The sequence below is a fragment of the Macaca thibetana genome, chromosome 14 (genome assembly GCF_024542745.1).
Source record: "Macaca thibetana thibetana isolate TM-01 chromosome 14, ASM2454274v1, whole genome shotgun sequence".
NCBI classification, from domain to species: Eukaryota; Metazoa; Chordata; class Mammalia; order Primates; family Cercopithecidae; genus Macaca; species Macaca thibetana.
Genome location: NC_065591.1, coordinates 92,759,323 through 92,787,064, shown reverse-complemented (window position 1 = coordinate 92,787,064; position 27,742 = coordinate 92,759,323). Strand labels below are relative to the sequence as shown.

The following is a 27,742-nucleotide window of genomic DNA, read 5'->3' as shown; positions in this document are numbered from 1 at the left end:
AAACTGATCTATTAGCTATAATAAACCTCACTTAACCATATTCTCCATCTTTTTAAAGAATGACGACTAAAAGTTTCTTTACTCTTTTTAAAGCCTCTTTAAGACTGTCCAGGGAAATCTCAAGAGATGCTTTCTTTTTCTCTCAGTAACTTTCCAAATGGCAGCAAAGAACATTCAGGAGTCCCTCTACTGATGAGAACAATGTTCTCCAACTGACAACATTTAGCAAATAGGCAAATATGGCCATGGTAGCCTCCAAAAACCCTAAGAACATTATATGGTGACTTCAGTCTTCATTGGTTTTTGACTTACTGGTAACTACCCCGACTTCAGAAGTACCCAATAATCTCAGTGGTAGTCTTAAAGTAGAAGTATAAGTGGTGTCATTAAACAAAGAAAAAGAGATAGCTGTGAAACTAGAGAAAGGGAGATACAATCACACTCCATTAGTAATTAGCAGGAGTTGCCTGGGAACCACCAATACAATATGAAACCCAAGCCTTCATTGTGCTTTATCTTTTCATATTGACTGCCTCCGAGCACTATGGCATACTAACAGGCTGAGACCTGCACCAAAAATTATCAAATGAAAATGTGAGAAATCATACAGACATTTCCAAAAATTGATATCCAAAATGAAATGGGAAATGCCAATGATGAAAAAGAAATACTGTGCCACTAAACTCAAAATGAGTATTCTTAAATCAAGAATTCCTAAATATCAGGAAGGAAAAACAAGTGCCTCACAAGCCATTCATGGCTCAATCTTGAGCCCTTTCATTATTCTATATTTGGATACAGATTTGGAAAGCTCCCTAATAATCTGATTTCATTTAACATATAATTATGTGGCTCTTATCTGGCAGGCACTATTCTAAGAGCTTTACAAATATTAGCTTAGTTAAGCATCATAATAACCTTACACTGGTGCTATTATTACTCTCCTATCACTAATGGGGAAAACAAACGAAATGTTAAGTGATCAAACAGCTAATGAGAGGCAGATTCCAGATGCACAAATTTCATATTCTGTGCTCTTAATCACTATGTTACCTCTCCTAAAACATTGCAAGCTAAACTCAGCAAATTCCCTACCATCTGCAATCCATCATTCCCTTCACATGCACTGACATTCACTTGGTAACCTACAAACCTCATCCTCCTCTTCCATCTCCTCAGCCCTGTACCCCATACCATCAGTATTGTCCCTGCCATTTCTATTTTCACTCACCACTCTCACCACTTGTTTACATCTCCTTCTCTCCATCTCCACTAGTGGAGTCATCATTTAGGATGCATGATGTCTTCTCAGTATTAATACAGTAGCCTTCTAACTAATCTCACTTGCCTGTGGACTCCTCCTATGAGCTGTTCTAAATACTAACAATAAAACTGATTCACTCAGTATACCTTTATTCATCCAGGTCCACTGCTACGTTTTGTGAATGCAAAAATGAATCAAAGTCCTGCTGTTTAGCGAGTGACAATCCAGTCTCCCCAGCTCTAATCATGTAACCCCAAAAATACTCATTAAAGTTCTGATACTTGCTGAATTCTGTCCAACTCCTTAGCCTGGTTTCTAAGGTTTTTATTATATGAATTTTTTTCTTCTGCTGCTCTACATAACCGATTTTTTCCCTACTAAAGCCATCCATGTTCTTGCATCTCCCCACATTTGCTCATATCTTCTTTCCTATGAGAATGCCATCTCTGCCTCTACATAATCTGGCTGAAATCTTACCCAACTGTCAAGGCTAAGCTTTCTTAGATATCACCAGACAACAGCTTCCCATAGACCAAAAAAATACCACAGCACTTCGAATCAGATAGAAGGTATCAGTATGCCTCACATTGCCCTGTTTACAAACAAGCTCTGATTGAAATAAAAACATGTAAGTTGTCCTTTTGGATGAATACATTCTCCAATACTCACTCCAGGAATAGCCAGCTCAGCCCAACAGTCCTTTCTCCCTGGCATTTCCTTCCCTCTTCTCCCTTTCCGCTCTATCTGCTGCTGTTGGCATACATCATGTCAGAGCTGACAGCAGAGGCTATATCCTCCACTAAGTCTTTCCAAATTCCTTCAGCTAGAAGTAACTCCTCCCTTCTCTGAACTTGGGTAACACTCTGCCTCTGTGCCTCTTCTAGCACCCATCACATCCTACATCACTGATGCTATTTACGTTCATCTCCATCATTAACTCAGCACCTGAAGAATGGACCCTTGTCTTACACATTTGTCAATGATATTTATCATGGCACAGAGGCTACCAGATGGTAAGGATAATGGGTGAATAATGGGTCAGTGGGTGATTGCATTTACACCTGCTGGTCCAGGCAAAGAAGCTAACAAAATTAAAGAAGGTGAACAAGATAACTTTGGAGGAAGCAGGATGGAAGGACCAGGGAGACACATATCAATGGGTAGATCAGCAGGCATTGCTAGCTTCTTTCAGGCAACATAATTCCCTTCCCTTGCTTTACCATGCTAGATCTGGCCTCGGACTACTGGAGTCAGTATGAATGGCTTGCAATTTACCAAATTACTGTTTCACAAAAGCAATCAGTAGAAATAAAAGTCCTTGACTTGCCAAGCTAAAACTCTGATAACATTCTGACAGACTGTTACCATGTTGGTTTGATGAACTATCAGTATCATCACCAACACTTCACGCAATGCCCTGTGGATTGTTGGGTATGGAGACAGCTGAGTAAGTAATCTTCTGTGAGGTTACAAGCTGTACTTCTGAATGCCTGTTAGACTTTCAGTTCTGCTACCTATAGGCATTAATGGGTAGGCCTCAATTCTTTCATCTATAAAATCAGAATAATAAAAGTCATCTCGTGCAGTGGCTCTGAGGATTAAATGAGAGCATTCATGTAAGAAGCTTAGCGTAATGTCTGGCATATATGGAGGGGTCAAGCAACATTAATTATTATACAAATGTGTAAAATCTATTTGAGTTTATGAAACTTATACTCACATTGGAGAAGATTATACATACTTGCACAAATACTTCATCTAAATTCAATTCAACAACCATTTCCTGAGCTTCAACTTACACATGAAGAGACAAGGCAGGGCACGAAAAAGAATAAAAATAAGAAGCTCCCCCATCTTTAGAGATCTTCAGTCTAGTAGAAAAGACTAATAAGTACCCCCAACTAATTGTAAGTCAGATAATATTAAGGGATACCTATTAGATACACTAGAAATGGCACCCCAGTAAATAAACCATTCCAGTGGTTCTCAAATGGAGATATCTGGCAATGTCTAGAGACATGTTGGGTTGTCACAACTAGGGAGAAGGAAAGATTATTGGTCTGCTACTGGCATTTAGTGGGCAGAGTACAGGGATGCTGCTAAATATCCTACAACACATGAAGTAGTCCTCTGGAATAGGAAAGCACCCTACTCAAAATGTCAACAGTGCTGAGTGGAGAATCTCCTGTTCTCTGACTGGAAAGGAACTGTATTCCAGAGTGTCAGTCTTCACGTCCCCACCCACAGCCTGATTGACTTCTGATGAGACAGGCTTCCTGAGACTTTAGCTGCCTGGAACTCTGCCAGTGGCTTCTAATGGTTATTTCTCTTATAGGCTTATCCTCCTTTTGATCCAGGTCTATCTTTCCACTTGTCACCACATGGCTAATCAGGCCAAGAGCAGACCTCACAAAGTTGCCTAGATTCCTAGCTTTACCATTCTCCTATGTGGCTTGTCTCATCCTCATCCAAGATCCAGTGACAACAACACTGAGAAGCTTGCCGTGGAAATATCAAGCTATTCTCATTTTTATCGCCTGCTTTTTGGGGGCTGCCAGCAAAACCTCTTAAAACATAGCCTGGAAAGAATAAAAGGCAAAGGAAATTATTGTTAACTAACTGTTGCCAATTAAAATAATGAAACTTTGAATGACTAAATTATCCAATGTATAAACATACTTTATATTAGTCTGTTTACACAATGATTATCCTTCTTCATCATTTAGTATCTTAAAATGCGCAGTAAAAAATGTTTGATGTTTTGACAATATCTGCCCTACTACAAAGCTTGCTCTTGCATCAGTGTCTTGAAATAGTTGATGCTTCCTGTTACTTTAAAATATTCACGATCTGTTAACCCTGTGAATTCATGGATACACAGCACATATCTCCACCTACCCCAACCATGTCTAAGAGCAAAATTAAACCCCAAAGTTGTCATATCCATTAGGATGGCTACTATCAAAAAAAAAAAAAAAAAACTGTCAGTGAGGATGCAGAGAAACTGGAACACTTGTGCTCTGTTAGTGAGATTGTAAAACCGTGCAGCCATCATAGAAAAGAGGATGGTAGCCCTCAAAAAATTAAAAATAGTTTACCATATGAGTCAACAATACTACTTCTGGATTGTATCCAAAAGAACTGAAATCAGGGTCTCAAAGACATATTTGTATGCCCATATTCAAAGCAGCATTATTCATAACAGTTAAAAGGTGGAAACAATTCAAGTGTCCCTCCATGGATAGATAGATAAACAAAATATAATGTATACATACAATGGCATATTATTCAGCCTTGAAAAGGAAGGAAATTCTCATGCATGCTACAACATGAATGAATCTTGAGGACATTATGTGAAGTGAAAAAACTAGTCACAATAAAACAAATACTTTGCAATTCCACTTGCACATAGTATCTGGAATAGTCAAACTCCTAGGAACAGAAAGTAGAAGGGTGATTGCCAGGGGCTGTGGGGAGGGGGAGATAGGGAACTGTTGTTCAATGGTATAGAGTTTCAATTTTGCAAAATGACAAGTTCTAGAGATTGATAGCATAATAATGTGAATATACTTAACACTACTGCACTGTTCACTTAAAAATGGTTAAGATGATACATTATATGGTATGCGTATTTTACTATAACTACAGAAAAACAAAGTTGTTAATATTTAATGTCACTTCTAGGTATTCTCTAATTGTACTCATTAACTGAAAATTCTTTGCACATCTAAGAAGAAACATATCTACACATCTATCTGGGAACTAGGCTCAGAGCAACAAACATAGCTTAGATTTAGTTCATTTTTCAAGGGAAAATAAATGTTGTAAGTTATACAGAATAGAGCATTAGTGATTAACATGGCCAAAATTCCATGCATGTAGACTCTATTTCTCTTTCACACAATTTGCCTTAAAAAGGGTGATTTTGGAAGTCAATCCAGCCTACATATATGACTATCAACAAGGAAATGATTGGGTAAATTATGATACACCCATACAATGAAAGAGTAGATGTATAACGGTGCAAGGAGAAATAAAGCGTATTCAATTAGAAAAAGAGGAAGTCAAATCGTCCCTGTTTGCAGATGACATGACTGTGTATTTAGAAAACCCCATCATCTCAGCACAAAATCTCCTTAAGCTGATAAGCAACTTCAGCGGAGTCTCAGGATACAAAATCAATGTGCAAAAATCACAAGCATTCTTATACACCAATAACAGACAAACAGAGAGCCAAATCATGAGTGAACTCCCATTCACAATTACTTCAAAGAGAATAAAATACCTAGGAATCCAGCTTACAAGGGATGTGAAGGACTTCTTCAAGGAGAACTACAAATCACTGCTCAGTGAAATAAAAGAGGACACAAACAAATGGAAGAACATTCCATGCTCATGGATAGGAAGAATCAATATCGTGAAAATGGCCATACTGCCCAAGGTAATTTATAGATTCAATGTCATCCCCATTAAGCTACCAATGACTTACTTCACAGAATTGGAAAAAACTACTTGGTTCATATGGAACCAAAAAAGAGCCCACATTGCCAAGACAATGCTAAGCCAAAAGAACAAAGTTGGAGGCATCACGCTACCTGACTTCAAACTCTACTACAAGGCTACTATAACCAAAACAGCATGGTACTGGTACCAAAACAGAGATATAGACCAACAGAAGAGAACAGAGCCCTCAGAAATAATACCACACATCTACAACTATCTGATCTTTGACAAACCTGACAAAAACAAGAAATGGGGAAAGGATTCCCTATTTAATAAATGGTGCTGGGAAAACTGGCTAGCCATAGGTAGAAAGCTGAAACTGGATCCTTTCCTTACTCCTTATACAAAAATTAATTCAAGATGGATTAAAGACTTAAAATTTAGACCTAAAACTATAAAAACCCTAGAAGAAAACCTAGGCAATACCATTCAGGACATAGGCATGGGCAAGGACTTCATGTCTAAAACACCAAAAGCAATGGCAACAAAAGCCAAAATTGACAAATGGGATCTAATTAAACTAAAGACCTTCTGCACAGCAAAAGAAACTACCATCAGAGTGAACAGGCAACCTACAGAATGGGAGAAAATTTTTGCAATCTACTTATCTGACAAAGGGCTAATATCCAGAACCTACAAAGAACTCAAACAAATTTACAAGAAAAAAACAAACAACCCCATCAAAAAGTGGGCAAAGGATATGAACAGACACTTCTCAAAAGAAGACATTTATGCGGCCAACAGACACATGAAAAAATGCTCATCATCACTGGCCATCAGAGAAATGCAAATCAAAACCACAATGAGATACTATCTCGCACCAGTTAGAATGGCGATCATTTAAAAGTCAGGAAACAACAGGTGCTGGAGAGGATGTGGAGAAACGAACCCTTTTTACACTGTTAGTGGGACTGTAAACTAGTTCAACCATTGTGGAAGACAGTGTGGCGATTCTTCAAGGATCTAGAACTAGAAATACCATTTGACCCACCCATCCCGTTACTGGGTATATACCCAAAGGATTATAAATCATGCTGCTATAAAGACACATGCACACGTATGTTTACTGTGGCACTATTCACAATAGCAAAGACTTGGAACCAACCCAAATGTCCATCAATGATAGACTAGATTAAGAAAATGTGACACATATATACCCTGGAGTACTATGCAGCCATAAAAAAGGATGAGTTAATGTCCTTTGTAGGGACATGGATACAGCTGGAAACCATCATTCTCAGCAAACTATTGCAAGAACAGAAACCAAACACCGCATGTTCTCACTCATAGGTGGGAATTGAACAATGAGAACACTTGGACACAGGAAGGGGCATATTACACACCAGGGCCTGTTGTGAGGTGGGAGGAGAGGGGAGGGATAGCATTAGGAGATATATCTAATATAAAGGACGAGTTAATGGGTGCCGCACACCAACATGACACATGTATACATATGTAACAAACCTGCACGTTGTCCACATGTATCCTAGAACTTAAATTATAATAATAAAATAAATAAATAAATAAATAAATAAGACTGACTCCTTTCTTTGTTAGGTCTCTGCTTAAATGACATTTACTCACTTAGGCCTTCCTTGATTTCCTGACATGAAAAACTCACCTACAGCCCCCTCTGCTACCTATCCTAGTTTATCTCCCTTTTTCCAGAGCATATATCACCATCTGATAATACATTTTGACTTTCTTCTTTGTTATGTCTGTTTCTGCTAACTAGAAGGCAGAAGCTCTTTTTGACCAGAGTTGTATTCTCAGCTCCTTGAGCAATACCCAGCCCAGAGAAAGAGATTAATAAATATTTGTTGAAAATAAATTACTGCTATCCTTTCCAACTACTTCAGTGTAGAAAATCCCATAAATTTCATCCGTTTTGTAAATAAAAATGAAACTATGCTATGGTCCACCATCCGCTTTGCTATAAAGTTTCCCAAATCCTACAGTTTACAGCTTGTATCTTTAAGCAAAAGATATAAGCAGAACCTGGCTGAACCTATTATTAATGTGTTCACTATATGAAGGCTCATTCATTCATAAGAAACTGAAGAGAGGGCCGGGCACAGTGGCTCATATCTGTAATCCTAGCACTTTGGGAGGCCTAGGTGGGTGGATCATATTAGCCCAGGAGTTTAACACCAGCCTGGGCAACACAGGGAGAGACCCCATCTCTATGGAAAGCAATATAAATATAACATTAAAAATTTAAAAAAAAAGAAATTGAAAAGAAATCAGTTTTTGGTAGCAGTTTTTAAGTGTAAGCTCCATAAATGAGGTAGCGAACTTAGGGCTAATCAATGACACTGTCCAGCAGAGTACACAGTCACAGAAGACAATCAAATCAAGACATCTGGACTGGGCGCAGTGGCTCATGCCTATAGTCCCGGCACTTTGAGAGGCCGAGGCAGGCAGATCACTTGAGGTCAGGTCAGGAGTTTGAAATAAGCCTGGCTAACATGGTAAAACCCCATCTCTATTAAAAATATGAAACTTAACCAGGCGTGGTGGTGCATGCCTATAATCCTAGCTACTCAGGAGGCTAAGGCAGGAGAATCACTTGAGCCCGGGGGGCTTTTAGTGAGCCAAGGTAACACCACTGCACTCCAGTCTGGGTAACAGAGCAAGACTCCGTCTCCAAAGAAAAAAAGACATTCGAGGCAGAAGCAGCATGGATCATCTACTCCATGAATTCCCAAATTCTAGTCATTCACATTCTACTTCCACGATTTCGGCCATGGCCATGTCCTACATTTTTCCTTATAAACGGATTTACTTCTTTTACTAAGCATCCTACAAAGCAATAATTTTCATTAAATTCAGAGTTGTTTTGTATCCAACACACATTGAAATAAATATGGAACTACGAACATTCAAAATGTTCATTCTGGCCGGGCACGGTGGCTCACGCCTATAATCCTAGCACTTTGGGAGGCTGAGGGGGCGGATCACCTGAGGTCAGGACTTCAAGACCAGCCTGGCCGACATGGTGAAACCCCATCTCAACTTAAAATACAAAAATTAGCTGGACATGGTGGCGCATGCCTGTAATCCTAGCTACTGAGGAGGCTGAGGCAGGAGAGTAACTTGAACCGAGGAGGTGGAGGGTGCAGTGAGCCAAGGTTGCACCACTGCACTTCAGCTGGGGTGACACAGCGAGACTCTGTCCCCCGCCGCCAAAATAAATAAAATAAATAAATAAATAAAATGTTTATTTTATTGCTGGTGGTTTCCATTTTACACTTTGGGAAATGCTGAACACTCCTCATTTACAAAAAAGAAAACAAAGTCCCAAGGAGCTTAAAGCTTTACTAGATGTCAATAATTAATTGAGACCTAGACTTTCCCAGTTTGTGTCCTGGTTTCCTGCTGATCCTGAAAACACGTGTTATTTTACTTGCATCACTTACATAGTATTCTGTTACCTGAAGTAACAGAAATAATTCTGTGGGTAAAACGTAAAGTGAATATAATTAAAAGTCTCAGATGGGAGGGGATATTTTATTTTCCCTCTATAGAAATAAAGCAAGTATTATGGAGCGCAGTTTTTTTTCCACCAAGGCAGTTAGACATGATTATGCAAATAAAGAGTACATCACTTTTTCAAACAACAGCATATCTGCTGTTGAAAATATGTGAAAGATACAAAGGTTTGGTAGAAGTCTGGAATGTAAAAAAGGTAAGGTTTTCATAGGGTGGCCACATTTTCCAAAGGAAAAAAGGAAATACACTAGCTTCAGGACCAGCCTGTGGTAAACCACCACACTAGAAAAAAAAAGTTAACCAAATCGCTATCAGTTGAATTATCACAGTAAATTATCTTGTCTAGTACAGTCAGGGGAAAAAAAGAATGTTGGTTAAAACCATTCTTTTGAATGGACTCATTGATTGGTTTTCTATTTATTTAGTTCCCCCTTTACTATCTTAATTTTTTTTTTAATTTTATACATGAAAGTCCTGCACAACCTTTGTTTAGTTATCCTTGAGTCTCGTATTTTTTTTGCCACTTTTTAAAGGTTCTGTTCAGAAATATAATTAATTTACATATATTAACCTGGCTAACCTCTCTTATTTATCTCTAATAATTCATAGATACTCTGCAATTTCCTACATGGACAATCATATCATAATATGACAATTTTGTTTCTTTCATTTTAAGTCTTAGATTTTTATGCCTTTGGCTTTTTTTTTTTTTTTTTTTTTTTTTTTTTTTTTTTTTTTTTTTTTTTTTCTCTTGGAGACAGTCTCACTCTGTCACCCAGGCTCAAGTACAGTGGCACAATTTTGGCTCACTGCAACCTCCACCTCCTGGGCTCAAGTGATCTTCCCACCTCAGCCCCACAAGTAGCTGGGACACCATGTCCAGCTAATTTTTGTATTTTTTGTAGAAACAGGGTTTCGCTGTGTTGCTCAGGCTGGTCTCAAACTCCTGGGCTCATGCAGTCCACCCACCTGGGCCTCCCAAAATGCTGGGATTACAGGAGTGACACAGGCACGCCCAGCCTGCCTCTGGTTTCATATTACTGAACAGACTAGGGGCCCTCCAAAACAATTTTGAATTTAAGCAGTAATAGTATACATCTTTGTGTGACTCCAAATTTTTAAGTGAATGTTTCTAATGTTTGAGTGAATTAACATGTTTCTAAGTCTTGTAAAATTTCATACACAACTATCATAGTATTCTGTTCAAATGACAACGTTAACCGGAAATTTCTTAAGGTCATTGCCATACTATAATAGACAAGAGTTGGAGTGATTGCCCAACTCACAATAATTCCTTTGTTTCTGAAAATAGCTCTATATTCAAATGAAAGTCTATGCAACATATTCTGTCCCTTTAACCTTGGGTAATTGGTCAAGTGTCTTTAAGTGACCTTGGCTGGGCCAATCAGAGCCTCTCCTACATTTCTTTTTTGCTTTTTCTTTCTTCTTCATCTTGTCTTAAAATGAGAAACTAGACAATCCTCTCTAGAAACAATTTCTGTAAGGTTTAGTACAATGTTTATGACTCACCATGTGGAAGAAGCCAGCTAACAGAATGAGGCCGATAAGCAAATGAGAGGAAGAGATAAAAAACCTCTTAGAGGCCTTACAGTTGGTGATTCTGGCTGTTTCTTAATCCCACAAGCTGCCCCAATGTCTTCCCAATCAATTTCCTGTTTGACTTGCAAATGAGTATCCTGGGTGACACAGCGATAAATCACAGGATGAAGTAACATAGCATCTTGATAAGAACCCCTAAGAGTTAGGCTTTTCAAATTATGAATCCTGATTCCAGGAAAAAGGGAATATTTATGAATAATTTGTTATTTTTAATTACTATTATAACAAGTAAAATGTTATGAACTATTTACTATAACTTCATGAGATATTACCATTGGGAGAAATACACCTGATTTCTAGTTACTTTTCATAGTTAAGAGTGAATGTATAATTATCTCAAAAAAGTTTAATTTTAAAAAGCTTTTGTTGCCCTTTCTTTGGAAATTAAATGTATCAAATTATCAACTTAAGTTTGCATTTTCTTCCGTAGTGCATAAATACGCTCTATGGTTTAATCAGAAGCAAAGACAAAAAGGATTGTGTTAACCAGAAACTGCTCCCTTATTTCTGAATATCTGGTTGGCCTGTCACCTGATATTTCCCATTCATCCATAGTTTTGTTACCATTATTTAAAATTTCCCTTCAGGATATCTTTTATAGGTATTTTGCTCCTCTACCTCATGCCTATTTTGGTTTACTTTTTCTGTCCTTTAAAATTAAGTGCATCACCCAGATGTTAAACTTTTAAGGGACAGTGACACAATAACTTTATATACATTTACCTTTTACAATATCAAAGTATCTTTGTGCTTCCCAAGTATCAAAGAAGAACATCAAAGCATGGTTTATGAATGGAATAAAGACTAGCACTTCCCCAACTGTACCGATGGAAAGCAATGGCCAACACTAGAGAGTAAATGTATTTTCAAAAGTGCAAAGATAAAAATGCAAAGATTTCAATATGATGTGCAATTGCAAGACTTCAAAATAAAACTTACTAAACTAGGATAAATGCCAAAGGCAGGAAAACGAAAGAACTATAGATGCGATGAAAGAGACCAGAAGTGCAGGTGTTGTGTGGCAGCTCATATTCATAGCCAAAAGCAACAAAAAACCTTGACATCCAAAGATTCATAGGAAAACAGCAAAACTTAAAAAAAAAATTCACTACAGTTTATATCTTGACAGAAAAAGAGTCAGAAGAATATGAAAGTACTTTATTCAGAGTATCCTATTTTAAACTAATTGCTTTTTCAATAGCACTATCTGGTTTAAAAAAAAAGTTCCCTTTAAATTCTTCCCTGCAGTCAATGTCAAATATAAAAAAAAGGGAGGGGAGGGTCTTGGGAAACAGGAAAGTAGAAAGACTGGATGACTATTTGCACGTATGCATCTACAAATCTTTAAATTTAGCAATTGAATATATAACCATGAAATACAAGCTATCAGACTAGCATTCATCATAAGAAAAAATATTCATGCCCAGATGATTATAAAGCTGGATAGCAAAATACAAACATATTTTAAAATTAGTGTCCCCTCAGTTCTCTATGTTGACTACATGCTATGACAGCAGAACTCCTAATAGCATACAACCTGAATTTTACTAAGGAAAAATACCATCTTCTTTTGTTTCCAAGTATTATTTTGCAAGAGCTAGTAAAAAGCACCACAAAAAGTCTCAGTTCTACATTTTTCTTTCTTTTCTTTTTTTTTTTTTATTTTTTGAGACAGTATCGCTCTGTTACCAGGCTGGAGTGAAGTGGTGCAATCTCAGCTCACTACAACCTTCACCTCCCAGGTTCGAGCAATTCTCCTGCCTCAGCCTCCCAAGTAGCTGGGACTACAGGTGCACGCCACCACGCCTGGCTAATTTGTGTGTGTGTGTGTGTGTATATATATACACACACATATATATTTATACATATGTGTGTGTGTCTATATAGATATATATATATATATATTTTTTTTTTTTTTTTTTTTTTTTAAAGTAGAGACAAGGTTTCACCATGTTGGCCAGGATGGTCTCGATCTCCTGACCTTGTGATCCACCCACCTTGGCCCCTCAAAGTGCTGGGATGACAGGCGTGAGCCACCACGCCTGGCCACAGTTCTACATCTTTAATTCCTCTTTAATATACTCTGTTAACGAGCAGTGAAATGGCTAAAAGGACACATGCCAGGGTAGGCTTCATTGTCTAAACACTGCATTATTTCTATTCTGAGGCATGTTTTGAATTTTGACAGACATTTGTAGTTATCATTAAGAGTCTTAAGTCATTTTCAGTTACAGACTCAAAAGATATAATCTATAAATATGAACACTTTCAGTTTTCTGAAATCCTAGCAATTATCCTATTCAATTACTTCTCACTAATGATTTTTTTTCCAAAGAGAGTTTATTTATCCCTCAGACTTAACCATAATGAATTAATTTAAACAATCTGAGAAATGGTAAAAAGAAAACTGATAATTCTCAACAATTACCTTTTCTTTTTCTTATCAAGGAGTTTGTACTACTAAACACTATGCTAAATTTTGAACAACCAAGATGGTTTTCGGAACACCTAACATATACAAGGAATACAAGAATATTAAAAAGAAAAGATCAGATCTCTGACCACAAGGTGATTAAAATCAAAACTAAAAGAGAGAAGACATGGGATGGAACAGAGCAATGAGCTGCAAGCCCCAACTGCTGGAATTGGGTCCTGTACATAAAGTGTGGTCACTTACTGGTGTTCTACATCACACTGAGTAACTCATTTAGAGGCTATGTTGTTTCAGATTGTTGTAAGGATCAAATAACATGTATATGAAAACGCCGGGCCCAGTGGCTCACGCCAGTAATCCTAGCACTTTGGGAGGCCGAGGCGGGGGGGATTGCCTGAAGTCAGGAGTTCGAGACCAGTCTGGTCAATGTAGCGAAACCCTATCTCTGCTAAAAATACAAAAATTAGCTAGACATGTTGGTGCGCGCCTATAATCCCAGCTACTCAGGAGACCAAGGTAGGAGAATCTCCTGAACCTGGGGGGCGGAAGTTGCAGTGAGCCGAGATCGTGCCATTGCACTCCAGCCTGGGCAACAAGAGCAAAAGTGTGTCTCAAAAGAAAAAAAAAATGTATATAAAAGCTCTTTGCACAATTAAAAAACACAAATGAGGGACCAATAATCCCCAGACTTTGAGAGGCCAAGGCAGGTGAATCACCTGAGGTCAGGAGTTGGAGACCAGCCTGGCTAACATGGTGAAATCCCGTCTCTACTAAAAATACAAAAATTAGCCAGGCATGGTGGTGGGCAGCTATAATGGCAGCTACTTGGGAGGTCAAGGCACGAGAATCACTTGAGCTCGGAAGGCAGAGGTTGCAGTGAGTCAAGACCGTGCCAATGCACTCCAGCCTGGGCAACAAAGTGAGACTTGCCCCCAAAATAAATAAATAAATAAACAAATAAGAAATTTAAAAATGAATTTTATTATTGTTAGCACTAAAATATAAAAGCCATTATTATTGCAGTTGCAATAAATTGTATATGATCTACCACCTCTCAATACTATCTTAATATTTCACCGGAAAACTGGAAATCAGGAGATGGAAAGCATCCACAATTCAGTAAACGTGAAAATCAGAACTTTATACATGCAGGACATTGAGATGATGTATTATTCTTTTTTTTTGTTTTAATTTCAGGCAAAATCACTGTAGAAAAATGTTGCTATGGTGGCCGACATATCTAAAATTTGTTTCTAATAAAAGTTAACCTAAGACATACCAGAAACATAATCTGTTTTCATACATGTGGAATTTTGGCATACTGTGCCTCATTTACATGAGACAATAAAAGAAACTGGATTACTTCACAGATAATTGCACTTAAGCATATAACAGCACCAAAGCCAGAAACTTAAGATTAATTAGTATCACCTACCCAGGGCATAGCTGCAAAACAAAGATGTATGGCAAAAATAATAAATACAGGGAAAACTTTCATCAAGAGAAACGGGGATACACAATTTTTTCAACATTTAAAATATTCTACTACTTCATAAATTCTGGGTTCAAGAATGGGGGAAAGACTTAAATAGATTTATCAGATTCACTGCACATTTTTAGATCTTACATGTCAAAAATTTAATGTGGGAACTGTCAAAGGATTGATGGATAAAGTTTTCACAGAAATATATGCCTAAGTATTATCAGAGGCATTTGAACCAGAGCAATTCTATCGTGAACAGGGGTGGAGTAAAATAAGGCTGAGACTTAACTGGGCTACATTCCCAGGAGGCTGGGGATTCTTAGTCACAGGATGAGATTGAAGGTTGGCACAAGATACTGATCATAAAGACCTTGCTGATAAAACAGGATGCAGTAAAGAAACCAGCCAAAACCCACCAATGCCAAGATGGCATCAAAAGCGACCTCTGGTCATCATTGTTCATTAGACATTAATTATAATGCATTAGCATGCTAAAAGACACTTCCACCAGCACCATGACGGTTTATAAATATCATGGCAACGTCAGGAAGTTACCCTACATGGTCTAAAAAGGGAAGGGATCCTCAGTTCTAGGAACTGTCCACCCCTTTCCCAGAAAACTCCTGAATACTCCACCCCTTGTTTAGCATATAATCAAGAAATAACTATAAGTATACTCAGTTGAACAGCCCACGCCACTGCTCTGCCTATGAAGTAGCCATTCTTTTGTTTCTTGACATCTATAATAACTTTCACTTTAGAGACTCGCCCCAAATTCTGTCTTGCATGAGGTATAAGAACCCTCTCTTGGGATTTGGATTGGGATCGCTTTTCAGTAACAATATGATGAACTTGTTGAAAATTAAGATAATTTCAAAACTTATGACTCTGTTCTTCCCTTCTTCCCTAATTTTTGTAAGATATTGAAGTAATACATCCAAAGTACTTATTAGCACATCTTACATACGATATCAACAATACATGTTAGTTATTGTTATTAATGGACTCTGTAATTGAAATAGAGTCTTAGTTTGTGACACTGTGATTTATATGAAGGCTCCAGATCCCCACAGCATGGGTTCAAACCCTTGCGATACCATGTATTAGTTATGTGTATTAGTTATCTCGTTTGAAATGGGTACATTAATAGCATATACTTCTGAAGCCTGCTGTGCATATTAAATCAGTTGAAACATATGAAGCAACTGCAGCAGTGCCTTGCACCTTGGAATGTTCAGTGTCAGTTGCTATCATCATCTAAAGCAGTGCTGCCTTATAGAAATATAATGCAAGGCACATAACAACAAACACATTTTGGGTGTTCGACAGACACATATTCCTGATGTCTAATGTACTGAGCACCACTAATAGATTCTTCACATCTCTTGAGGCTCACACGAAAGCTCAAAATCAACTGATGTTACCGACCCACTTTTTTCTTTCTTAAATATCTAGGCCAGGCGTGGTGGCTCATGCCTGTAACGCCAGCACTTTAGGAGGCTGAGGCGGGTGGATCACGAGGTAAGGAGTTTGAGACCAGCCTGGCCAACATAGTGAAACTGTGTCTCTAATAAAAATACAAAAAATTAGCCAGGCGTGGTGGCAGGCACCTGTAATCCCAGCTACTCAGGAGGCTGAGGCAGGAGAATCGCCTGAACCTGGGAGGCAGAGGTTGCAGTGAGCCGAGATCGCGCCGTTGCACTCCAGCCCAGGTGACAGTGAGATACTCTGACTCAAAAAAAAAATTAAGAAGTTAGAAAATAAACATCTAAATCTATTCTGATTTTACTCCCATTAACTTTATTAACTTTATGTTTTAAAATAAAAGTGAAAGAAAAATAGAGGCCTTAATAGTCTTACAAAGAGAATATTATTGAAATTTTAATGAAGGTTATAAATTTTTCTTCTAAGTCCCCCTATAAGTTTTTTTTGTCCCAAAATAATACCCAGACAACTAGTTCATTTCAGGGAAGTACTTTTATTACTCAAGGATAAAAAGACAGGCTGGACACAGTGGCTCATGCCTGCAATCCTAACACTTTGGGAGGCCGAGGTGAAATGATTACTTGGGGCCAGGTGTTCGAGACCAGCCTATGCAATATGGTGAGGCCCGCAATCTCTGAAAAATAAAAATAAAAAGATAAAAACTGAAGAATTGGTTGGTCATGGTGGCACATGCCTATAATCCTAGCTACTCAGGAGGCTGAGGCAGGAGGATCACTTGAGCCTAAGAATCCAAGGCTGCAGTGACCAGCCCGGGAGACAAAGTAAGACTCTGTCTCTAAAAGAATATACAAATACTGGGAAATCTAAAGCAAAATTTGTAACTTACACAGGTCAAAGGCAAACGTGAAATGTTGTGGGCAATGGTAGTTCTCATGTTTATCAAAATGAAAAATAAAAGAAATAAGTTCACTGGTATAAATTCTCTAAGATAAACCCTAGGTAAAATATTTTGAAGTTGAAGTTTCCCCCATTGGTGACAAAGATATAGCCAAGAAAAAAAATCTACATTGCTAAACACACAAGAAATCATTTGTCAAGGTCAGGGACTGTACTAGAAAGTGAGGGGCCCCGGGGTCAGACAATGATTGGAGGGTAAAGGAAGAGCATAAAGTGGACCAGATAATTTGGACCTTCTGTCCTAAGGAACGCTGCAGCCACTGGGTCCACAACCTATGTCTGTTATGGTCAAACATCTCTACTATATGCAAGTGAAGAAACAGGTTTTGATCAAGTCATCCAAAAAGCTTTCTCTCAGTTCTCCTACTGATCTAATGTCCCCTAGGAGGACATTAGACTCTACCTTGATTCTACCACATCTGATCAAACTGTGGACTCGATGAACCTCAGAGCTCTATCCTCCCACCCTTTCTCTTCTGTCTCACACTCTTAGCCCGGGTGATCTCACCCATTCTTATAGCTTTAAATGCCTCAACATATGTTGACAACTCCTAAATGTATATCTCCAGCCCCAGCTCCTCCCCTGAATTCCAGAACCATACATCTAGCTGCTCCCCAAACAAGGCTACTTAGATATACAATAGGCATCTAAATCTACCTAATTTTTTTTTAGTAGAGATGGGGGTCTCTCTATGTTGCCCATGCTGGTCTCTAACTCCTGGCCTCAAAGCCATCCTCCTGCCTTGGCCTCTCAAAGTGCTGAGATTACAGGCATCTTCATAAACAGCAACATCCCCCACCAGCTCCATTATTTTTCTTTTTAGCATTTATCACCACCAGATATAATTTGTTTAATGTTTGTTTCTTCCCCTTAGAATGCAAGTTTCATCCGCGCATGGTGGCTCACGCTTGTAACCCCAGCACTTTGGAAGGCAGAGGTGGGCAGATCACGAGGTCAGGAGATCGAGACCATCCTAGCTAACATGGTGAAACCCTGTCTTTACTAAAAATACAAAAAAAAAAAAATTACTCAGGCGAGGTGGCGGGCACCTGTAGTCTCAGCTACTCGGGAGGCTGAGGCAGGAGAAGGGTGTGAACCCAGGAGGCGGAGCTTGCACTGCGCTGATATCGCACCGCTGCACTCCAGCCTGGGCGACAGAGCGAGACTCTGTCTCAAAAGAAAGAATGCAAGCTTCATGAGAGCAGGTATTTCTGTTATAATATTAGAACTCAAGGGGACTAAACTAAGGCTATATGGAAAGGGCAGGGGGCCAGGGGAGATATGTGGGATGAAGCCTCAGTGACAAGAGGGAGCCAATCATGACAGGATATGGATGAGGATGTTCAAGGCAGAGGAAAGGGCAAAGGTATAAAGTTCAAAAGAAGCCTGTAGTGACACATGAAGAGGAATAGAAAGAAACCCATAGGGTTGGAGAACAGGCAAGAGGGAGTGTATTAAGAAGGGAGAGGCCAGCCTCAATGGCTCATGCCTGTAATCCCAGCACTTTGGGAGGCCGAGGCAGATGGATCACTTGCGGCCAAGAGTTTGAGACCAGCCTGGCCAACATGGTGAAACCCCATCTCTACTAAAAAAAACAAAAATTAGCCAGGTAAAGTGGTGTGTGACTGTAGTCCCCGCTACTCAGGAGGCTGAAGCACGAAAATCACTTTAACCTGGGGGGTGGAGGTTGCAGTTAGTCAAGATCACGCCACTGCACTCCAGCCTGGGAGACAGAGCGAGACTCTGCCTCAAAAAAAACAAAGAAGGGAGAAATGGGGGTGGGTGAGGTTCCAGGGATTTAGGGGGTGGCACTATCACCTCTAGTGGCATGGAGGCAAAAGGGTCAACTTCACTATTTCAATACAAATAACAAAGAAGAGGTTCCCTAGAACTCTTCCAGAAGGCCACAACCTAGCGTTTCATCCTTTTCCAGGGAGTTCTCTTGTTATGTTAACATTGGTTCAAATTAATTTTGAACAGCCTAAGACGAAATGGTGGCATTTGCATAGCCAAGTCAGCTGTGATCTAAAGAAAAAGACTGGTTTCCGTAGTGGTACAGAAACTGAGAAGACGTTACCACAAAGTGTACATGGTTTAGAAGCCCCTCTCTGTATTAGGGGTAATCTGAGTCTGACCACAAAGACACCTTTTCAATGACACCTTCTAACCAAAATCATTGAAGTGTTTGCTGCATTTTATGTGGAAAAATTCTAGCATTTCCAATAAAGATGCACTTTTTAAAAAGCATATATCAATAATTGATACCAGATCCTCACCTTTTAAGTAATAAGCATTTTATTAAGGTCAGTACAAAGAGCTTTTAGATTATTTCTTACATTTGTGCCATTAAATTGCTGTTCTCTTCCTAGCCACATGATGGCAGGTGTCAATCAGCACTATGGAAAATCCTGCATTATGGAAGGTGTGTGAGACGTATGAGACAGAATAAACTATACCCTCCTCAAAAGTTTCTGAAACATACTTTCCATTATTTTCTCAGGTGCTTTTCTGTTGCATTAAAACTGCATTTTAGTTGGCTTTAGCAGAAACGTAAAAAAAAAGAAAAAAAAAAAAAACTCAATACTTAAAGTTAGAAGGAGACAAGAGGAAGTTCCATTTCAAAAATCCATGTTTCTTTGGGCTCTTTTCTGCAAATAGTCATTAATCTCCCAAGATGACATATTCATCTTCCTAAATATGGTAAATCTTCCTCATGCTGAGATTACAGGTATGAGCAACTGTGTCCAGCCAATATTTTTGTTTACTCATTGTTTCAACATACTGAAGACTTTGGTCAAACCTAACAAACATATATATATATAATACTCATGATTTATCAATAAAAAAACATAATCTGAATTAGTGGTTTTATAATTAATTATATAGTCCCTTTACAATTTCCTGGTACATTAAATAAATTTAAAAAGTCACATGAATTTTTGATGCCAGTGCAAATAAATTATATTTATGTAAAATTGTAGTCTACTAAGTGTGCAATAGTGTTTTGTCTAAAAAAAATGGTGTACATACCTTAATTTAAAAGTATTTCATGCCTGAAAAATGCTAACAATCATCTGAGCCTTCAGCAAATCATAATCTTTTTGATGGTGGAGGCTCCTGTCTTGATGTTGATGATTGTGAACTGATCAGGGTGGTGTTTGCTGAAGGCTGGAGTGGCTGTGGTAATTTCTTAAGACAACCATGAAGTCTGTAGCATTGATTGAATCTTCCTTTCACAGAAAATTTCTCTGTAGCATGAATTACAGTTTGATAGCATTTTACCCATGGTAGAACCTCTTTCAAAGTTGAAGTCTATCTTGTCAACCCTGCTACTGCACTCTCAACTAAGTTTATGTAGTATTCTAAAACCTTTGTTGTTATTTCAACAATATTCACAAGGAGTATCTTCACAAAGAGTAGATTTGATCTCAAGAAACCATGTATTTTGCTTATCCATAGGAAGCAATTCCTTATCCATTTAAGTCTCATCATGAGATTGCAGCAATTCAGTCACCTCTTCAGGCTCCACTTTAAATTCTAGTTCTCTTAAATCTTCCATCACATCTATAGTTACTTACTCCACTGAGTTTTGAATCTCTCCAAGTCATCCATGAGGGCTGCAATCAACTTCTTCCAAACTTCAGTTGATATTTTGACCTCTTTGTGAGCATGCATTACTAGAATCAACTTCTAGTGATGAATCTTTTCCAGAAAGTTTTCAATTTACTTTGATGAGCTCCATCAGAAAAATCAAAATCTATGGCAGCTATAGCCTTGCAAAAACGTATTTCTTAAATCATAAGACTTGAAAGTCAAAATTACTCCTTGATTCATGGGCTGCAGAATGAATGTTGTGTTAACAGACATGAAAACAACACTAATCTCCTTGCACATCTCCATCATAGCTCTTGGGTGACCAGGTACATTGTCAATGAGCAGTAATATTTTTAATGTTATCTTTGTTTTTTTTTGTTTTTGTTTTTTTGTTTGTTTTTTCCTGAACAACAGGTCTCAACAGTGGGCTTAAAATATTCAGTAAACCATGCTGTAAACTGATGTGCTCCCATCCAGGCTCCATGTTCTATACCTAGAGCCCAGATAGGGTAGATTTAGCATAATTCTTAAGGGCCCTAGGATTTCTGGAATGGTAAATGAGCACTGGCTTCAACTTAAAGTCACCAGCCACATTAACCCCTAACATGAGAATCAGCCCATCCTTTGAAGCCAGACACTGACTACTTTTCTTTTACTGCTATGAAAGTCCTAGATGGCATCTTCTTCCAAGGGAAGGCTGTTTTGTCTACATTGAAATTCCATTGTTTAGTATAGCCACCTTCATCCATGATCTCAGCCAGATCTTCTGGATAACTTGCTGCAGCTTCTATATCAGCACTTGGCTGCTTCACCTTGCATTTTTATGTTATGGTGATGGCTTCTTTCCTTAAACCTCATGAACCAACCACTACTAGCTTCAAACTCTTCTTCTGTAGCTTCCTTACCTCTTTCAGCATTCATAGAATTGAAGAGTTGGGCCAGATGCAGTGGCTCACGCCTGTAATCCCAGCACTTTGGGAGGCAAAGGCAGGCTGATCACAAGGTTAGGAGTTCGAGACCAGCCTGACCAACATGGTGAAACCCCATCTCTACTAAAAATACAAAAATTAGCCAGGTGTGGTGGGGTGCACCTATAATCCCAGCTACTCAGAAGGCTGAGGTAGGAGAATCACTTGAACCCGGGAGGCGGAGGTTGCAGTGAGCAGAGATCACGCCACTGCACTTCAGCCTGGATGACAGAGTGAGACTCCGTCTCAAAAAAAAAAAAAAGAATTAAAAAGAGTTAGGGACTTGTTCTCAATGGGTTTGGCTTAAGGAAATGTGGCTAGTTTGATCTTCTATCCAGACCACTAAAACTTTCTCCATATCAGTAATAATGCTGTTTCATTTTCTTATCATTTGTGGGTTTAACAGATTAGTACTTTTAATTTCCTCCAAGAACTTTCCTTTGCACTCACAACTTTCCTAACTATTTGGTTCAAGAGGCCTAGCTTTAAGCCTGTGTCAGCTTTTGACATGTCTTCTTCACTAAACTTAAATCATTTCTACCTTTTGGCTTAAAAAAGTGAGAGACACATGACACTTCCTTTCACTTGAATACTTAGAGGCCATTGTAAAGATTTTAATTGGCCTAATTTCAATATATTTATGTTTCAGGCAATAGGGAGATCTGAGGACAGGAAGAGAGATGGGTGAATGGCTGGCTGGTAGAGCAGTCAGAATACACTTACCATTTATTGATTATGTTCACAGTCTTATTTGGGTAGGGTTTGTGGAGTCCCAAAAAAGTCCTAACAGTAACCCCAACATTCACTCATCACAGGTCACCACAACAGATATAATACTAAAGAAAAAATTTGAAACATTGAGAGAATTACCAAAATGTGACACAGAGACAGAAAGTACACACATGTTGTTAGAAAAATGGTGCCAACACATTTGCTCAATGCGGGTTACCAAAACCCTTAATTTGAAAACAAAAACAAAACAAATGAAAAACAAAAACCACACATTATCTGCAAAATGCAGTACAGTAAAGCACAAAGAAATGAAGTATGGCTGTATGTGTGTATATAATCCCCCAAGTGGACAGTGAGGTCAGTTAAATCAGAGATAATGTCTTAGAGAAGTCCGTAACCCTCACTGTAACTATCAGCATCGTTATCAACATCAACATGTATTCACTACGTGCCAGGTGCTGCTACAGATGCTTTTCAACAATCCTGTGGGATATATACTACTATTTTTCCCATATTACAGATGAGAACATTGCATCATAGACAGAGAACATCACAGATATTTGAAAACACTGGGCAGAAAATTCTATTTTTGAATGGGTGTTTCACCAGTAACTATGCTCTAATACCTTTGCATATATTCATCCATCAATATAGAATGCTTTCCCTGCCCTTCCCAGCCTAGCAAAATTCTCCCAAACTTCAGGGTTCAACTCAAATGTTACCTTTTAACATTAACCTGGCAAGTAAGTTCCTCTTTCCATGAATTGTCTGAAACCTTTGAAACATGTCTGTATTACAACACTGAGGTTGTTATAACCTCTAAATGTTTGCTGAATTAGAATAGGTTTCTTAATAGCAGTCTGTTCAATATTTTTAATCTCTAGAACAGTAAATTGAAAGCAAAATAAAGGTAGTTTACATATGCCAAGCAAATAAAATAATTAGAAAAAAGGTATATCTTATTAGCAATATATGATCATTATAGTCACAAATCGTTCCAAAAATACATATAACAATTAGTAGATGTGTCAAATCATAAGGCCTTGTATAAAGTTCGCTAGTTCAGGAGGTCTATTCTTTAATATGTTGAAACAAAGCAATATTCTTAAGAAATACAGAACAGACTTACCAGTCTTCGCCTTTCTTCTTCTACTGCAATGAGTAGTCTTGCAAATTCTTTTAGTGACTGAGCTGTTTGGAAAAAAAAAAAAAAAAATGAAAAGCATTAATATTTTCATTGCTAATATCTAATTACACAGGAAGAAACATTAAAAGGAAGCTAGTTATTAATTTGTATATAGTATATCTGTGATTTTATGTTTGTATAACCATAAAAGAATATACAATAGGATCCTAATGACTAACAGCTATGGATCAGAGATATATGTTTGTCTGCATGCTACAAATTAAAGCTTAGGAAGTACCAACAATATTTTTTCTTCAAAGACATTGGAAGAGATATAGCTTATATATTTAATATGTAAAATGTACATACACATTGATAAATATAGCATTGAAATCATTTTTAAGCAGTGACCTACAAATAATCAAACATTTTTAAGTCTATAAGGAGCAATAAATCTACTATTTCATGTATTTGGTAGCAGCCAGTAATGCAAAATTTTCCACTGACTTCTAGAAGCTGAAGTGTCACAGATAATTGGAAACAGATTCCATATACTGAAGGGATCAACTTTACTTCTACATGCAAGGTATGTTAGATCTTTGCTGTTCAATTCAGTGTGGTCAGAAGAACCAGTAGCATCAGCATCTTGGGAGTTTGTTAGAAATGCAGACTGTCAGGCCCCACCCCAGAATCTGCATTTTAACAAGATCCCCTAGTGATCTGTTTCTGTATTAAAGTTGAGAGGCCTGCTGAACTATCGGTACCTATATTGCTTTACTTTTGGTAGGAACTGAACAAGGACAGCAATTTAAATTGAAATGGGAAAGATCAAGTATTCAGAAACATTGTGGGAACAAATAAAAACTAAGAAAATAAATTAAAGGGAGGTCATAGTAGCATATTCTCTTAAAATGCATAGGTCCAAATGGCAATTATGGAAGAGTAATTCACCTATATCAATTTTTCATACCTAATGCTTAAAATGAATAATTAACCAATTCAGAATGTTTGGGTCACAAAAATGATAACACAAATAAACCTTCTCTTCTATGTCCTTTTTTTTTTTTTTTTGAGACAGGGTCTAGCTCTGTTGCTCAGGTTGGAGGGCAGTGGTGAGATCTTGGCTCACTACAGCCTCGACCTCCCAGGCTCAAGCAATCTTCCCATCTCAGCCTCCCAAGTATGTAAGACTACAGGCATGTACCACACCTGGCTAATTTTGTTTATTTATTTACGTATTTATTTTGTAGAGACAGGGTCTCACTATGTTGCCCAGCTGGTCTCAAACTCTTGGACTCAAGTGATCCTCCTGCCTCAGCCTCCTAAAATGCTGGGATTACAGGTATGAGCCACTGCATCGGCCATACAACCTTATTTATTAGATTCCTAGTCACTTCCTTTTCCCATTTTAGCACTGGAAACAACCTGTGAGACCAGAAGTTTAGTAATTCTGGCATAAAGCCAACAACAAAGACAAGTAAGTGAGAAAAACAAATCAAGAGTCTCATCAAAAGAACTCATTAAGGAAGATAAAAAATATTTCCCATTTAACAATTAAATATTCCAACTTAAAATGTTGTTTTCTCTTTTTAGAATTACTAGGCTTACACTAGCCAAACTGGTGTGAAATGTTAAACCCTATGATTATTTCATATTGGATTTTATTCACAGCTACCCGAACAGAAATCAATGGATTACCTGGGAGACTCAGGATAATCTGATAAATACATTAATGGTCTTTTCTTTGAAGTTTGGATAAAAGAAATCTCTTCAGAAATACTGATATTAATGTTATAATACATTTCCAGTTTTGAAAACAGTAAGTTGAACAAAAATTATTATATAAAGAATATGTTAACTGGAGTGTATAACAGTATATTATATTTTTGCGCTTTCTTTTGGTAAAGAAAGTATTCCATCATTCTGGTAGGTATCTACTGCCACTGAAGTTCTTGGTTGGTGAGCTTGAAGAAGTCAACAAAACTCTGGGTGCTAGAAGGCAATTGATAACAGGTCTATAAAGAAAGAAGTCAAGAGGTAGGTCAGTTTGGGCTGCCTGAGTGTAATAATAAGTATGTTTCTTTAAAAAAAGAAAATTCCAAGTCAATTGTTAATTCCTGGGAAAACAACGTTATACAAATAACACAATCACAATAAACTGAGTAACTGACTTGTAACTAATATGTACAAAATCACAACAATATGATATGAAAAACTGATTTTGCTGAAGTTGTTTTAATTATCGAGAGAATAGGAGAAAGGCGTGTATAAAATAGTGTGAAGTAAAGACATGTATGAAAACAGTATGAAGCAAATGATAAATATCTAAAACTGAAAAACAAATTTTAAAAATAGCAGGACAATCATGGTCTTGAAAAAATTACAAGAAATGACTAAAAGTTCAACATAGTCTTTCTGAGAAATTAAAGTTAAGTAGTGGGGACTGGCAAGATAGGAGACTGCTAGTTTCCATTCATCCTAACGAAATCTATAACTTTTTCAACACATAATGAAAAATAAAACATGCTACAAATGCTTTATTTTCATACAAATGCTAGGAAGACATAGATCCTTTGTTATTAAATTTCCCAAAGGGCTAAATAAATACCTAGTACATAGAAGCCTGTCAACAGCTATTTTGGAATAAATGAAAATATAACAATATTAGATTGGCAGAAGCACACTAGAACTTCCCATTTGGTCAACCCAGGAAATGATCACTGGCTCATACAGCCCCATGCTGTATCTTACTGCCTCCTGGGTATTGCCTCTGAGAACAGCTGAAGTCCACAGGCTTCCCCTAAGGTACCTCCTACCTCAAGAGCAAATGATGAAGTTGCCTTAAATCAGATTTTGGTTACAAGTAAGAAAACAAGCTCTCATTTTGCTATTATACCTTTTTGTTTAAAAATTTACGATGCTGTTTTCTATTTTACTTTAATTGTTTTCTGGTCTGTTTCCCACATGAACACTATTTATAGATTTAGTAAGATAATAGTTGATTATAATGGCAATGTCTGAGAAGAAACATTTTAACATGCAAAAGCAATTGCTTGTCTGGTTCCCCACAACAAAAACTCGTCTTCCTCCAGGAGTTTTCTGAGACTGGCCCCAATTTGACAATAAATTTTCTTTCCTCTTTTTTTTTTGTTGATTTTTCAGGGAAAGGACTTCAAAAAACGAACTGGTCTCTAAATTTTGTAGTCTCAGTTCCAGAAAAGTACATATTTCTTGGTACAATGAAGACACTCATGTTTGTCATTTGTTCTGTTAAAAAAAAATGTTGAGGACATTAAACATTCATTTTATGAATTAGTAACAGTGGCCTAACTTTTTAAGCCCATATCTGAAATTTTCCTCTAAATCCTTTTGTTTATAATAATATCAAAGCATTGTGTTAATAGTTTTCTAGGCTTAGCACAACGCAGATCTTTCTGTGCTTTCTTAAACAGGAATTTACAATACCATAAATAAGGTAGAAGAATGTAAGGTATTATCATGTAAATTGCATTTTAAGAGAACAGGCTGATGGGAATCTCCAGTCACTTCCCTGCCTGACCCACCCACAAAGTCTAACAGAAACCTCTGACACAAGCCAGGCAGATCCAAACTTCCTAGTGCGCCCCAGCAGCTCCCTAGACATGAAAGGCCAGGGTTAGAATTTCTGGTGCACAAGACCCAAAAATGCCCTAAGAGACCATGAAAACTGTGGAGTCTATTCTACACCACACATTGGGCAAAAAGCATATACAAAATAACTCCCCCCACCACCCATCACTGTGCTTTATACAGAATAGTTATTGAGTTTCTGTGAATGCTTGAGCCATTTATACTGACTTTCCTTAAGCAAAATCTGAAAGTTGCATGCATATTTCTAATACTCAAGTATCAGCAATAATTTGTAATATCTCATATTTTAATTGTCAATGTTATTTACATAACAATTACTTTATTATCTGATTTGGGGATCCAGACTAACATGTAATACAACAGCTGGTCCTAAAATTACAGATTTTAACCATAACAACATTTTTTATGACAAGAGCTTGATTTAGTCAGAGATACATTCCAAAACCAATACTTAATACAGAGTAGACTGAAAATAGATGATCATTAAATGAA

The 27,742-nt window shown here is 37.7% G+C and overlaps 1 protein-coding gene across 1 annotated transcript in view; it reads right to left on the bottom strand.

The window, feature by feature from the left end:
• The window catches only part of ARHGAP42 (Rho GTPase activating protein 42), a 309,626-nt gene that overhangs the window by 178,145 nt on the left and 103,739 nt on the right, over positions 1-27,742 (bottom strand). The window contains exon 3 of the mRNA XM_050758883.1: positions 23,624-23,685. Coding sequence (XP_050614840.1) covers positions 23,624-23,685 — 62 coding nt within the window. The remainder of the gene's footprint in view (positions 1-23,623; positions 23,686-27,742) is intronic.